A 16,359-nucleotide genomic window follows, 5' to 3' on the forward strand; every position below is an offset into this window, starting at 1 on the left:
TTAGGGGAAGAGCGGTCCCATTAAGCGCTCCCGGCCGTACCTCCTGGTGCACGGGCCACGTCCGATGGGGGGCTCGGGGAGAGCCGCTCCCTGCCGTGCCCCCCGTGCTGCCGGTCGCTGCCCTGCCTGTCCCCGCACCCCCGAAGGGCGCGGAGGTGCCGTTTTGCGGCGGTGCGTGACTCATCCCGCGGGTGCCTCTCTCGGAGCCCAGTGGGCTCCGTCGGCTCCATTGGCTCCCTTGGCTGCTGCCGCCCCGGGGCGGTGCCGCTCCCGCTGCCGCTCCCGTTCCCGCTCCCCGCGGAGCCGCCCCCGCGCCGGGAGCGGGGCGTGCGCAGGGCGCGAGGCGTGCGCGTCCCCGCGCCCCCCGCGCCGGCCCCGCCGATGGAGGGAGCGGCCGCGAGCTGCGCGTCCCCGCCGCCGGCTGCCGCTGCCGCGCGCCCCCGGCCCGCCGGCCGCCCGCGGGCCGCGCCGAGCCCCCCGCCCCGCCGAGCCCCGGCCCCCCATGGCCGCCCCTGCAGCCTGAGCTCCGCCATGGTCCGCGTGTGACGGGCCCGCGGCCGCGCCGCCTCCGCCGCGCCAGCCATGCCGGCCAGGGAGCCCTGGGCAGCGCACCGGGCGAGCGGCGCTGCGGGGCACCGCGCCGGGCAGCACGGCCGGCAGCGCGATCTGCTGCTCGCAGCCTTGGGCATGAAACTGGGCGCTCGGAAGTCGTCCGTGACAATCTGGCAACCTCTTAAACTCTTTGCTTATTCGCAGTTGACATCGCTTGTCCGAAGAGCAACTCTGAAAGAAAATGAACATGTTCCAAAATACGAGAAGGTTCATAATTTCAAGGTAAGAAATTTTCCTACTTAATTTCTTTTCCAGGCATAGAGACTGTGGCTTGTGTTGTAAAATGAGTCCGGTACTGCAAGGAAGTCATATGTATGCAGACTATGACTTTCTAGGAACTTAAAAGCTGCAATTAAATCTCATTGCCCATTAAATCAATTAGACATCTTTAGAACGTACCAGCGGAAGAACGAGGACTTTGTTCTTGTTTGCTTGTGTGCATGTGTTTGTTTCAATAACATTTGCCTTATCTAGGTTACCTCTTTTATTTAGAATTGGGTTATACCGAGGGAGATGCTAAAGCTGAGAAAAACTGCCAAAGTTTTCTTTCAATCCAAATTAATGTAGTTCAGTTTTACTTACAATGCCAAAAAATCTCTTAGATCTGTGGTTAGATGATTAAACCGATCTTATCTCAGTTTGTTACTAGTAAATAGCTCGGAAAGTAAGAAGTGTGTTCTACTGCATCTGGATCGGGCAGATGGTCTGCATTTCCCATAGTTTCTAGCTTTTCTCCTGTGTCAATGAATTGAGTGTGATGATACCAGCATGGCTTATACCACGGGGCTGTTAAAACTGCTGGCATGAGCAACTGTTTTAATAAAATTTACTTAGTCTTCTATGTAGGTTCTAATTATTGTTTTAATTTTTTTAAATAAACAATGCTCTTTGATAAGGGAGAGACATGTCAGTACAACATATGCATGTTTTATGTCTATATCTGTAATAAGCATCCTGTAAGGATTTAGTAATTTAACCTTTTGGCGGTCAAATGCATTGGGGAGTTTTAATTGTAGGACTAAATAAATTGATGTTATACTGAATTCCTGTAGATGATAGTACAAACTTCTTATATAGTATCTGAAGCCTAAATTTTATTTTTAAGGTAAAAAAAAAAAAAAAAAAAGCCTTTAGCTTTTATTTAAGAAAAGGGCAGGTTGTTAATGTAATACAGGCATCTGATGATATAAGGATCTGTTAAATGTCTCTTATTTTCAGTTTTGATTTCCATCACATGCATGGACATCTGTGAATATCCACATGCATGCACATATGTTAATTTACCTATCTTCCATTTGATTTTAATTAAACTGCCTTTTGTCCTTTGAGTTCAGATAATGACCGAAAGTGGAAGCTTTCTGTGATCAGGATGGTTTGTTTGATTTGAGTTGTTAGGTAAAACATGAATTGAAAACCATGTACAAAATGGTATGTAAGAAGTGTTTAATATGAACACTTGGCATCAAGTAATCCTGGCTGTCAGTTAAATGCAGAGCATTTCTTCACAGGCTCCTGAGGTGTCCTAAAGATATGCAATGTCTTGCATGTCTCATTTGTTCCTGAGAGTTTGAAGATAATTCTTGCAGATAGTGATTTTCCATGTACTAGAGTGTATGTAGGATAATACGGATTTAATTTTGTGCACATCTGTATTCCCTAGTTGTTTTCTTTAACAGCTGGAAACACATCTGTTTTGAAAATAATCTGATCACCTGATTTTCATTCATTTGGGTTTGGTTTTTTGTTTTTCTTCCAGAAACTGTTTATGGAAAGTTTGGAAGCTGTGAGCTTTCCAGTCGTTTTCAAAAACAGACTATATGTTTGCTCCAAGGTCATAGCTACAGCACAAACTTTCCATACAGATTTTTTCTTCACTATAGTTGTGCTGTAGTTCCTCTATACATACAGTTGCCAGAAAAATATACCTTGAGAAGTAACTCTTTTCTCCAGTCAGTGGAATGGAGTCACCTTACACAGATAAATTTTGCTATAAAAAAGTAGAAGGGCATAAGCTTCTTTCCACCTTAAAGGGTGTGCTGCAACGAACCTACCTGCTGAAGGGATGCTGCTGGCATTCTTGAACTCTAAATATGGCCACTCTCACACTGAAAACAGAAAATAAGCTCTTAGTAATTACTGTGTTATGGATCTAAAATGTATGGCCATCGTTAGCTCACGTGCTTCTCTCCTTTATCATTCCTTGCACCTGTCAAATTTTTCTTCTCACATGTGTAGGTGTCATCATTTAAAATGTCTGCACAAGTCTCCTAGGTCACCTGCCAAGTAGCAAATGTGCCACCCATGTGGGAAGGAAGGAAGTGTCAGGCCCAGAGTCCTCAACCTAGAATTTTGAAACAAAACAAGAAAAAACAACCCAGAAATGAAATAAATTTATCTAATTCAGCTAACCAACAGTGACTGCTGTCCCCAGAGGCTCCACAGCAAGCAGGAGAACTCCCGCTGCTTTGTACCTCTGCGGCTAATCTGCTTTTCGTTTTGCAGGCACAAGGCGACAGATAGGGACCCAGCTGCTTCTTTGATCAGTCACATCACTAGTCACAGAAATGAAGGAGGCTTGGAAATCCTTTTATACTGGAAATGCTGTAGCATCCTGGCAGAGGGGGAGAAGTGAAGAATCATTAATGCACAATAATAAGCGCTGTTGTCTTGGAGAAGGGATGATGACAGCAGCAGTCACTCCAGAGGCAGGCTGGGGTTAGCAAACACCCGAGAGACTTGGCCACAGGCTAGGAAACCTCAGTTCTCCCTCCACCCCTGCACCTCCTGTCTGTTTCAGGTGGGTAGGTGGGGATACAGGTGAAGTTTGAATCCTTAGTCTCTGTTGCCTGCAGCAAAGCTCTGGTAGAGGAACACGTTGGCAGAGGAACAGTGTAGCAATGGTCATCACAGGAGTGCAGATGCCTAGGGGAGGGGTGAACATGAAAGCTGCTTTTAAATCATCGAGAGGGTTCCTGAATAAATCTATTAACCTATGTTTCGCTCCAAGGGTTGTTTGAAAGAAGAATGTAAAGACAGTTTTGCTAGGAGTGCTGACACAGCTGGGGTTTTTGAGAGGTTTTAATCTTATTTAAATCTCCTGGAATGTGAGTTGTCTTCTGCCTGAAGGAAGCAGGCTGACTAGCTGGGGTGACAGGGAGCTCTGAGGGCAGAGCTGGTCGGTAATGATCTCCAGCTCTGTAATATTCTTCTGACTGCAGAGGTTTGGTCTCTCATGAGCACATCTCAAATGCAAATACAGTGGCTGAATTCTCTTAAATTGATCTCCATAAGTAAAGAAAGGGATGATGATTTTTAAATGTTAATTCTGACTAAGTTTTTAATTACTGTGCCTCAGGATGAAAGCTAGGTATTAAAAATATTTGTAAGAATATTTTTACCTTTTCAAATTTATAAAAAAAATTAAATTAGCATTTCTGTGTTCTCCTCTATAAATCTAATCTAAAAGATTCATTTTCTACTAATTCAGATATATCAGCTGAAAGAGACATTATTTGACGCAGCATTTTATTTAGCTCTAACTGAATAATGGAATTTGAAGGTGAGCTAGGACTGTGAGTGTGATTTGACTGGGTCTGTCTATTTGCATATTTGATTACTTTTGCTTCCATTTAGTCTACTTTTCTGAAATCCCGCACGCCGAATGAGATCTCTTGTAAAATGAATCACTAGACCAAATCAGGACAGTCACTTCACAGTCCTCAAAATTTCAGCCCCACCTTATCTCACAGAATGGCTTTTTCTTTGTTTCAGTTTCTTACCCACCCTAGGGAATAAATTTCCCCACACTCTCATACAAAATTATCCATATGGACATGTGTGTGCTCATTTTTCCACCCAATGTAGATGAACAAGAGCATCTTCTACTTAGAAGCTCTGGGAAACCAGTGGTGTGCTCTTTGACAAGGAGCATAGCTGAAACCAGTGGTGTTACTTTCCTACAAAAAGAAGCTTTATCATGGGGGAGAGTTCTGTAACAGAAGACTTACAGAGTTCTGTGATTTCAAAGTAGACAGAGTAGAATCATACTTAATTTTTCCCTGAAATTTATTCTACACCTCAACCCAGTAAGAATGCTGTTTATTGTCCCTGCTAAACCTCATACATGCTTATCTTGTCCCCAAAAGGCAGTAACTGTGATAGCTTGTAAATTAAAATCAAATTTCTGGACCCAGCTGATATCTAGTCTATTCAATAACTTTAAGGTAGGAAGCAGCTGCACACCTTCTAGGCAGGCAGGTGCATGAGGAGCTTCAGGCAACAGCAGGAACCACAAATTTGAGGGGAAAATGGACCTGTGGCAAGGTGCCATGTGGATTGAAATGTTACAGGTTGGTTATTGAGAGGAGGACTCAGTGGAGATGTGGGCTGGGATGTGTGAGGTGGGCTCTACGCCAAAGGACTTACACAACAGGGTAATCCAAGTTGTGTTTAAGGTTTTCTCTATCTTCTCTCTCTGGTGAGGCAGTTTATTAGGGTAGTGAATACACAGGATTCCTCTTGCTCAGTCCTCTGCACTTTCCCATTCTCCATCTCCTCATCTCTCCATCTCCCCTCTAAATCCCATAGTTTTTTGCTGATAAAACAGATGATGGACCTGATGAGATACCTTCTGCCGAAGTCCATCTCTACCTGATATGGAATATCTTCTGCACCTCTTCACGACCTGGTGCTGTGCTTTGGACTTGGGCACTGACCTCTCTCCTTTGCCTGTTGTTTGTGTGGGGTTGGAGAAAACAGTAAAACTGGGCTTAAAAAGTGTTAATGTTAAGGAGCATTAGCTGGGAGTTACAGGATGATAGCTTAAAAGGAAGAGGAAAGTGAAAATTGGAGATTAACAGCAAGAAATCTCCTGGGTAGTGAAATTTGTCAGTCAGTGCAATGACCTCCTCATAAGCCTGGACAAAAACATCTTAAAGGTTTTCACTCCCCTCCAGCTTTTGTGACTCATGGACCCTCGGGAATTTTTAGCTTCCTTGGCTGGTTACAGGTATTCCTTCAGACATCTCTGGCTCCCAATGACTTGAGCCAGCAGAACACCCTGCAGGTGTTTTCTAACTGCCAATGGTCCAAGGCATAAACCCACTCTTCTGCCTAGATTATTGCTGTGGTGCTTCACTGAAGCAAGAAGGTGTCTGTGCCTGTCAGAGCTGGACTGAAATCTGTGTTTCCATGCATCATTTTTCATAGGATATTGTCTCATTTCTCTCTTACGGTTCACAAAATAGATGTGTCTCCAGAAGACTATTTTTTGCTATGTTTCTGTGCAGTACTTGGTACTGTCATGCTGTTCCCTAGTCATTATCTTACTAATGCCTGACGGCACAGTCAATTAATTGTAGTAAATAACAGTTGCAAGTTGCTGCTTGCTGAATCAGTGAACATTCAGAATATAATTCCCTTACAAGCCAACAGTTCTTCCAGAGAGGAGAGATGTTTTTCCATGGTTGCTTAAACTTAAGTCAGCGAAGATGCTGGTGAGCCTTGTTTGTTGAGATTCCTCATCTCCCTCCTCAACTGAAGCAACATCCTGGCTTTCTCTTTGAGGGTGACCCATCTGAAAGGCTGAAAGGGAGCTCCAGAGTAGAGACAACATGCTTTTCCAGAAGTAACTGGAGAGTATAGCCTTAAATATGCACAAGAAATGAAGGCTCAGGTGAGGATCAGTCCTTACTGCAACGACTTTGCTAGTATAGACAGACTCAAGCATCACTATAATGGAGAGACTGCTCATTTTAACAAGAGTTACTCTGCCAGTGAAACTTGCACCACTTCCTTAAAACAAATAAGCCGCCCTGGTCCTGGCCCGGATTTTACCAGTGCAATTGTATCTGTGCTTGGTGCTTTGGTAGTCAAAAGGTAGCAAGTTGCTTCCATGCCACATCTTATTCTAACAAGAGCTGCTCAGCAGAGCCATGCCTAAGCACTGGGAAACTGGGAGATGGAAAATGCAGAAGTGCTGCAAAAAGACCAGAAACTATAACAAACTGTTACTATATTAAGCAGAACCATTTTTCTGTGACTTGTAATGTGAACTCATTTCTATTTCTGATGATCTGAAAACTGGGGCAGATGCCGATTTGGGGTAAATTGATCTAGTTCCACTGAAAAGAGGATGCTGGGGTTTTTATTAGGAATGGACCTGGCACTGAACATATTGTCAAAACATCTTTAATTGCGCTACTGCACTCAAATGAATATTCAGAGAGAGAGCTGGGTGCCTTTAGCACAGTCCCTTGGGAGAGTCACTGTGTGTTCCCACAGATAAGAAAACCTCAGGAAATTTGATGTTTCTATTAGACTCCTAGTACTTGAGGGGAAAAAAAATTGTTCAAAGGCAGAGAAAATACCTGGAGAATATAACTGGAAGAAAACTGCCACAAAACTTCTGAGAAAACCTCATCAACTCTATGTTGTTGCTTCTGATAGAGTATTACAAAACAGTTCAAGCCAGAAAAGCTTTTAGGTGTTGATGGATTTTAGTCTCCTAGGCTATTTATTTTGTGCTACTTTTTCACTTTTTTTTTTAAAATCCAGGCCTTTTCCAAAGCAGATTCCAAATAGCAAAATATTACTTAACCCCTTTTGGTTTTCTAGTGCTAGTCCCTGAATTCAGGTTTTGCATTCGTTAAAAAAAGAAAAAGAGGCGGGGGGAACAGAGCCTTTTTCTAAATCCTTAATTTATTTAAGCTGAAATTTCTTGCCACCACACCAACAGTTTTATTAGTTCCCAGGTGGGGATCCTATGAGTCTTCCGTGTGCACAACCCAAAACCAGAGCAGCCCTCTTCTGTGGTGAAGCTAGGAAGTGCTCTGCTGGGGAGGACTTGGACTTTGCCTTTTAGAAGCTTGTAGAGCATGTTCTGCTCTCTTATTGTCAACAGCTTTTCCTCTAAATTAGCCTTAGCATCATTGCAAAAGCATTTATTTGGGAATCTCTCAGGGGTTTATATTCCATTGACATCATTGCATATATTATATATTCACACCGTTACATATAGCATATGTGGTATATGTATATATATATACATTTTAATTCTGAGAATTTTATTCAATTTTCATCTCCAGTTTCAGAATGTTTTGCTTGGACACATGTATCGAGTAACTTGGACTTGGAATAAAATGCAAAATGTTCCAGTTTCCAAGTATCAATTTAAAGAAAATCTGCTATTCCATCCTGAAAGAAAGGTAGCCATTTTAATTCAATTTTCAAGCAAAAAAGCCAACAACCTGGTATTCTTGTTTGCCACGTTGGCTCGTAGAACACAACCTAACCTCAATTTCCAGTTGTTCCCATCTCTGCTGACACAGTCAGTGAAAACCAGAAACTAAACAAGATGTGACAATGCTTCTGGCTCTGAGTGGGAGAGGACCTGGAGGGAGGTTGGCCTGCTCCACATCCGTGTCAGTGCCCACTGGCAATAATGATGCTATTTATACTTCATGCTCTGAACGAGCCTTCTGACAGCATTTCTCCTCTCAAAGCTGCTGGACAAAGTCATTGGGGTGGTCCCAGGCTTGCTTCCTGTGGTTACCACCCCAGATGGACTAGTCAAAGTCAGCCCTAGTTTTGGAGAAAGGTATGTTCTGGTGGTCTTGGTTACATTCATTTCTGTTACATCTTCACATGAAAGCAATTATCTTGCAGATACAGCTCTGCCATATGGGTTGTCATGGCTGTCTTTTTGTTTCTTACATTACTCATCAGCAGCAATATTTTCCTCACAGGAGAAATATTGTGTGCTGGAATATTCGGAGTGCTTGAGACCTTTGTTTTAGAGACACTATCTAATCATCATAATATATAAAAGGATTAAGTTGAAGCATTACCCAAACTGATGGTTGAGTTGATTGACTTTTGCACTCATATCTCTTCTGTACCCTTCACATCCAGGCAGTCTCTGTCTGGCTGAGGGATGGACAAAAAGGACATGCCTATTGGATACCAGCAAGATTATGCTCAGTGCCTGATAAAATCAACTGTGACAGGGAAGGCAGACATTAATAATATGGGTTGAGTTCATCGTTTTAATTGAGATTTACAGTGTCTCCCGTATTCAATTAGAAGCTTGGTACAGTCCCAACAGTCAGAATTCAGTTGGTAGAACTGCAAATCAGCTAGGACCACGGAGCTGACAGCCTCCATCAGCAGTGTCCCATCATCCTTGGGAATTTGTTTGAAAAACAGTATAGCCAGCAGAACTGTACCTTTGGAGCACCATGTAGTGCAAAGCTGGGTGTGTGCCACGTATTCAGTCCCTGGTTGACTTGGTCTCCTCTCCAAGCACCAGCAAGGTTTCTGCCTGGAATGTAGGACCCTGGTAACCCAAAGGGTAGATCAGCAGTATTTTTTTCCATCCTCTTTCTAGCTGATGTATTTTATCCCACCACAGATAATAGTGTCTGGATTTTCCAAATCCTGTTGCTCTGACCAGCAGTTCAGTGTGGAGAGCTGTGGAAGAGGTGTTCTGTACAGAGCAGGGTCCCCATGAATCAAGCATTCAGGGAGACCATGACAGCAGCCTCTCAACAAAGGAAGGCTTTTTTGGATACTGTCACAAACACTTCTGGTTTTTGTACTCAGTGTTGATTTTCCGTAGCCAAAGTTTTTCAAATCCAGCCCTGCTTTCTTCCCATCAGTGGGTTAAGCTCTGCCAATTCACTGACTTCTCTCATATCACATTTACACGCACTTTGCTGATAGTCCCTCATTCTCTTCCTCCCTGCCTTGACAAGTGATATAAGTCTCCCAGTTAAGAGTATGAATTATTTGCTGTCTCATTCTTGATTTTCAGATAGCAATTAAGAGTAGCTGAATAACTGCCTAGGAAAAAACAAAAAATGTAAAAAATAAGTGGAGTTATGAGATACATGGGTAACTAACTTCAACAGTGACCTTTATAGAGCCTGAGAAATAATGATGAGGGATCTGCTTGAGGAGTTCACAGCTTGTGGGATAATCTGTTGTCAGAGCCACTGGATCATTTTTCATTTGATACTCCTAAAAATTTGTCTTTTTTAAGAATTATTTTAATTAAATGTAAAACAAAAGTAAGTGAAATTTTACAACAGTTATTAATCACAGAAGTTCAGCTATTTTCCCCTTTGTATAAGAAAATATCTTTCAAGCCTAAGCAAAAAACTGTTCCTCTACTTAAATCACAGTAGTAAAATGCTTGTTATACCTTCCTGGTATTGCAGGAGACTTCAAAATAGAAATGCCTAGGTGTAAATCCAATATGAGGCTCTCCCTTTACCTCAGACTTGCAGGACAGTTTAGTAATAGTATTTTATCTAGTTTTTGAAGCAGGTATTGCCCTTTAAAATTATCTGGACATTTCTTTTAAATTGAATTTTTCCGTTGGAATTTTATGAATTAAGATTTAAACCAGTTCAGCTTGTTCTCCCACTCACTCATTTTCCAAATTCTTATTAAAAAATCACTCCTGTCTGAAGCCTTATGGAAAGAGAGAAGATTTTTGGGTGGGGGAGAGAATGGAAGGATTGGGAGACATAAAGCCACAGTTGGCAATCTTGCTCTCCCACATTTTATAAGACAGTAAAATCTGCATATGGCAGATGCTCTTTTTATAAGGGGAAAGAAACCCCTTGTAATTTAAGTCAGGATCTCTGGGACTCTGCTGGGTGTGTTTTTAGAAAATTTTCTGGAAAGCATCTTAAAGTTTTGAAAGCAAGCAAGTTGTTTGGCAGGTTTTTAGAGTGGGGAATTAAATATAAAAATCAGAATGCTGTATTACATAGCATCATGTAGTAAATGCAGTATTGTTTGCAGGTGCTGGCTCTTGAACTAGCAAAGGGATGCTAAGGTGTTTCTTTTCAGCATGCTGCCAGGCCCCACCCTCCAGGAGGAACTATGATTAGAGGCTGTTCTGACCTCGGAAGACCAATTTTTCAGTATTTTCTGGCATCACTTACTGTATCTGATTAAATTCCCAGAGAGGGCATGTACTCAAACCAGTGCAGGGTTAGCTGTCCAGTTCCACTCCATGGTAGTGGGAAGATTAATGCTCTGGCACCACTAAACTCTGGGAAAAGGCAGCACTGCTTAGAAACCCCAAAAGAGACTTCAGAGCTGATCTGGTGGGGTTGTGTACACCAGGGGTGGAAGGACAACATGACCTTTGGGCCACTTGATTAATATTGCCAGAGAACCTCCCTGTTGCATGTCACGTAAAGGATGAAGCAAAGTAGAGCATTATGGGACACTGGGAATCTTACCTTCACCTTTTAATCTGAGTGTGCAATCAGAATAACGGATAAGAAGGAGTAATTTGGATGGGGCAGCATAAAGCAGAGCAGGCTCTGGAGAAATCTTCTAACTGATGATATGGAAAGGCATTTTGGTATTTGGATGAAGCCTGGCTGCATGGGATGAGAGAACAGTGCTAATGACGCTGAAACAGTGGTCCTGAAGGGCAAAGTTAATCCTAGTCTTGTGAAGGATGACCAATACATGCAGTGTTGGTAGGGAAGAAGAAAGTCTGCTTTGTCCTCGTCATTTTTAAGTTGATGATGAGTCACGTAAGCCCTTCTGAGAGGTGAGCTGAGAACCAGAATAATGTCTGGGGAACTGGCTGTGGTAGAAAGGTAATTTCTTTTGTGTGTCTAGGTGGATCATAGTTATTAGACACATAAGAGAAACTGAGGTCATAGAAAAAGTTAGTAATAATATAAATGGAGGCAAAAGGTTGGAGTGGCAGATTTGGGATGTGATAGACCCTGCAGAAGATGTTCGCTGCTAAAACAACAGGCACTTAGAGGCTGGACATCTGAGGTTTAGTGAGTATCAGTGCTGGAGACAGCTCTGGAGAGGCCATGTTAGGACCCCAGCACCTAAGGACAGCATTAGAAATGCTTCAGCAAATAGCACGTTTGGTGAATTTGATGAATTGAAATCAGCAACTAGAGAGGCATAGGTTAGGATAGTATCATTCCTTTTATTTAGCAAGAAATATTAATGTGTCAGAATTTGTTCTTGTTCTGCCTAAGGAAAGAAGTCAAAATGTCATCATTTCAAGGAACAAGACAAAATCCCCCTCCCCCCCCCTCCGCAATCAGAGATACTAAAAACAAAACAAAAAAAATTTATAAAACTGAGAAGTGTTCTGAAAAGAAATTATTTATTGTCCTGACTTTTGAAATGTCACTTTTTGTTTCAATATTCCTCAAGAGAATTATTGAGAAATATTTTAAATAAGTGGGTTTTGGAGGGAATGTTACTTTGACACACAGCCCCTCCCAAAAAAAAGATGGTGACTGAAATGAGGCGCTTTTTTTCCCCTGAAAAAGTTCTGTTAGTCCTGCAGACATTAAAGCACAGTGTTTTGCTTGAGGATATTAGAATGTTCTTACTCTGGGAAGGAACCACTGCCAAAGACCTGAATAAAAAACACAAGGCTGAGGAATAAAGCCAAGAGGATGTGGGTACTGCAGGTGGGAAACAGAGAGAAAGGTGTGAAAAATGTCTTTGTGGTGAGAGGAAAAAAAGAAAATGGAGCTCACAGCTGCTGGCAATCTTGTCATCGTCTGCTTTGCAGAAGTCAGCTGGAGTTGCAGGGAGCAGAGGGCTGGTGCAGCACATGGCACCTTCCAAAGGCGCGTGGCAGGGGGTGCGGACGGCAGCAGGCAGGGCTGGGGGAGGCAGCCTCCGCTTCGCTTTGCACCATTATGCTTCCCTGGAGGCAACTGCAAGCCTGGCTTAGCACAGAGGGGCATGTGAACTGCTTGGTGATTTCACAAGTAACTTTCCAGGCTGTCACAGTAATCTATCTACCTTACTGCTACTCTGGAGGCAGCAAATGCACAGGAGGCTGCAGACCTTCCTTTAGCCAAACCTGAAATGTGGTCTGAATTTCTCTGGGTTGTCACTTGGTTGGGGCAAGTGTCAGCTGGGATCCAGCTGCCTTGTATGTCAGTGGTGTGGGCAACCCTTGGACCTCAGTCAGGCCACTTCCCCTTTCGGTATTCATGACCAGAGCCCTGTGCAGATGTTGGGAACACACGTTTCCACCAGCTCCATCTCTCTTCTGCTCTCCTCTGATCCAGCCAGGCAGTGCACGAGCATGAGGTTACTTCCTGCTCCAGTACCCTCTCAGTAACTCTGCAGAACCGAGTGACTTAAGCCTACAGCATTTTTATTATATTTTACTGCAAATTTCATTTCTTTATGATCATCAGTTACTGATTCTTTTTGTCAGCCTGTCTATTCTAAATAGCAGCTCAAAGCCTTTTATGCTGGCTAAGGAAGTAATGATTTTCTCTGTAAAGAATCCTGTGGTTTCCTACAGCAGGAACTTTATCAGAATAAAATCAGAAGCAGTTAATGGTGGCTGCAGGATTTGTAACAAGCATGTGAGCCAGGAATGAAAGCAGCATCGGGTGTTTTTCCTTCCTTAAATTAGTTTTTTTCCTGGTTCAGTGGATTCTTTTTTTCCATTTTGGATTTTAGCTTTAGTCTGAAGAGAATTAATATCCTTTTAGAATTATTCTAAACTGGAAAGTCTCTAAGCACATTTGCAGTATTTCTGTGTGGCACTGGTATTTTTGCCTGACAGGACTCCCTCCACCTGAGCTGAAATCTTGCAGCTCCCTACGCATTTCACACAGTACCTTATGGATGGGAGGGCATAGCAGAAGATATTTTAAATGGAAAGGTGAACTCTTGCATGGTTGCATCAAAAGCCTCACCTTGCGGCCAAAATCCTGCTCAGACAGAGGGATGCTGAGAGGCAGGAGAAGGGCTATGCCCTGCCATTGCTTCTCTGCCCCGTGTGGTCTTGGAGCAGACACCCACAGACCCAGTTCTGCTGCTCTGGGTGGCTCGAGATGGAGAACTCCTGTTTTCCGTGGGTCTGCAAGAGTATTGGTAAATTTTTCTTAGTTCCTTTCTTGCTTTCCTGCAGTAATAAAGGGAATCTTCCAGCAACTGCATGTAGTGCCTTCAAAGAGGAATTCTGCCCTGTTTAGACACACTGATACTATGAAACAGTTGGGTCATTTTCTGTAACTTTTCTTTCTGCCACTCTCTTCCAGGTGCACACGTTCAGAGGTCCGCACTGGTGTGAATACTGTGCCAACTTCATGTGGGGCCTCATTGCTCAGGGAGTAAAATGTGCAGGTAACAGTCATTCAGTCTTCTTTTCCTAAGACAATCCTCATGTTGTAACTGTAACGTGTTGCATACTCCACCATAACATCATGGGACAAGATTCCAATCTGGCCCCTGTTAAATGGAAGAAGGAAGTGTATCCACTCTGCTGATGATGTTTTCAGGTATCTGTTTCAGTAACTTATGGAGTGATGCAAAGCACTTCTCAAGGGCTCATGGAGGGGAAACAATAATCATCATTAAGGGTTTTCATTTTCCCACCCTTTTAGAATAGAGGATAAAAAAGGTAGATGCATAGTTAGCTTTATTCCTTTTATACTGTTCTGTGTATTGGTAGGTGTGAGAAAGTCACTGAGGATCTCAATGTGCAAGGTGGGCATCAGCAAATTTCATGTTGCTGCTGTGAAATATACATTCAGGTTAATTTTATATATAAACCAGCAGACTCCCACCATGCCACAGACCCTAAGTCATGTCTCCTACTTGCAAACTGAAAAGAGGGTAAGAAAAGGGATGATGAGTAAGGGATGCCTACTGAAATGTTACATAAGCATTCAGGTGCTGGTAGAAATCTATTACACGCATGGGTGTCACTGCGGGCATTTCTGTGATAGAACCTCTCTGAAGAAGAACAGTTTACAATGTTATTGATAAGATTCTTTTGAAAAGAAAGGACAGCTTTTTTCAAAAGCAAAAAAAAAAGGATCAAAGTGGTCAAAATAGTTTACTGTACTTGAAAAGTATTTTAAGATATTCTAGCAAGGAACCATATTTATAAAAATGGTGCAGAGATGTTGATGTATGAAGACCTGCATACGTTGCCCTGGAAACTGAATTTTCAAGCTAATTTAAGAAAATCTGCTCTAAGGCTTTCTGAAGTCTTGTCTCAAGCAAATAAAAAGGCTTTTTATCACAGAATTGCAAAATAATCTAAAATTTAAAATCATTTCTAGCCAAATAGGATTGAAATATTTTTAAATTCTTAACCCATAATTATTTGACTGCAACATTTTGTTGTTAATAGTAGCCTCTGCACTGTCCAGGATGGATTAGAGATTGCAGCTCTGTTTTAAGATATGGTTATGTAAAAATGGCATTTCCTTTCTCAGTATTTTCCCTCTACTAAGAATATAGGGTTGCAGCCACATCCTTCACTTGTGAATGAAGGTTGTTTGTACTTTTTACTGCTGTTGATTTTACACAGGGTGTACAGTGCTAGGAGAGAAAGAAGCAGCTTAATTTTGGTTTTGAACTGTTATCTCATTAGTCATTTTTTGATGACACTTGAGACAGTGAGTGTGCCATCTTCCTCCCTTCCTTGCCTCAGATTCCTCAGTTAGGGCATTTAGGCAAGATATCAGGTATTTTTCAGATCAATGTTTGGTAACTTTGATCCAGAAAAATAATATGAAGATTTGCAATGCTGCATGTCACTGTGAAATTAATAGTATTGCATTTACAATTAAGCCCAAAGTGCTCGTGATTTTGTACTGCCTTTTTTTTTTTTTTAATGAAGTAGAGCTGATTTTCTAGATTTATGCAGATTTTCTAAAATGTAGATTTCCAAAAGCTTCCAAAGTCTGATTTTCTTTTCTCCTTCTGAGGATGGTAATAAGTATTGCATGTGTCCTTTTTCCTCCTTGCAGTGTAGAGGAACATATGCGTATTAGATGACTTCATAGGTTCAGACACTATAATTAGGGGTTTCTGTCTTGTGTGAGGTTTCATGTCACTGCTGGTAGCTCCCAGTAATTCCTGTGATCTTATTTATATTTTAAAATCCCATGTTGTGTGACCATATTTTCTTACTGAAGCGACAGCAAGGTATTGGGACAGGAGGAAGCTGAGGTTTTTTGAGGCATGCTCAAGGTCGTTGGGCACAGCTGGCACAGCTGCTGATGGGCAGCACCATGAGCTGGGGTGCGAGGAGGAGCCGTGGGGTGGTGAGGCTGCCATGCAGTGCTCCCTCAGCCCAGCAGGTCCGGTTGCTGCAGTGTGTCCTGCATGGCTTGCTTGTGGTTGAGGAGCAGAAGTCGGGCTTCCCCAAGGGCACGGGTTGCAACTGACCCACCTGCCTTGTCCTCCCCTCACCGCAAGGCTGGCTTTGAGTCACTGGCCATCCTCAGTGATAACTTCCCAAGGGCTTCCCAGAGGATTTTATTCTCATAGGTTTCATAGAAATCAGCATCTGGGCAGAGGAGAGAGACCCTGGGCAGAGCCCCACAGAGGTGGAGATAGCAGGACAGGTTCAGCATTCCCTGCTTGCTTTGTCCGTGCCTCACTCCCAGCAGTGTCTGCCCATTCTGCCAGCTGAGGCTGTGCAGGGCAGCAGAGCCAGAAGCTGTCCAGACCTGGGCGTTTCGGGGGAACATCGGAGGTACACAGACATACAGTGAGGGCCTGTGTAACCAGTGTTAATGTGCTAGTGTGGAAGAGCTCAGGCTTGAGTGTTGTGAGTTTGGCTGAGTTTACATGGTCTTACAGTGCTTAAAAAAAAAAAAAAAAAAAAAAAAAAAGTAATCATTTTGTCTTCCGAACTGAGCTATTTTAAAAAGGAGACAATGAGGCACAATAAACCAGGAGCCACATGAGGCCATTGCT

The 16,359-nt window shown here is 42.8% G+C and overlaps 1 protein-coding gene across 1 annotated transcript in view; it reads left to right on the top strand.

The window, feature by feature from the left end:
- Positions 1–16,359, top strand: part of CHN1 (chimerin 1) — a 98,101-nt gene that overhangs the window by 66,944 nt on the left and 14,798 nt on the right. The window contains exons 7-8 of the mRNA XM_027878442.1: positions 757–834; positions 13,683–13,767. Of these exons, the coding sequence (XP_027734243.1) occupies positions 757–834; positions 13,683–13,767 (163 nt within the window). The remainder of the gene's footprint in view (positions 1–756; positions 835–13,682; positions 13,768–16,359) is intronic.

This window comes from Empidonax traillii, unplaced genomic scaffold, assembly GCF_003031625.1.
Source record: "Empidonax traillii isolate 1590-97213 ecotype Southwest subspecies unplaced genomic scaffold, ASM303162v1 scaffold42:size1813164, whole genome shotgun sequence".
Taxonomy (NCBI): domain Eukaryota; kingdom Metazoa; phylum Chordata; class Aves; order Passeriformes; family Tyrannidae; genus Empidonax; species Empidonax traillii.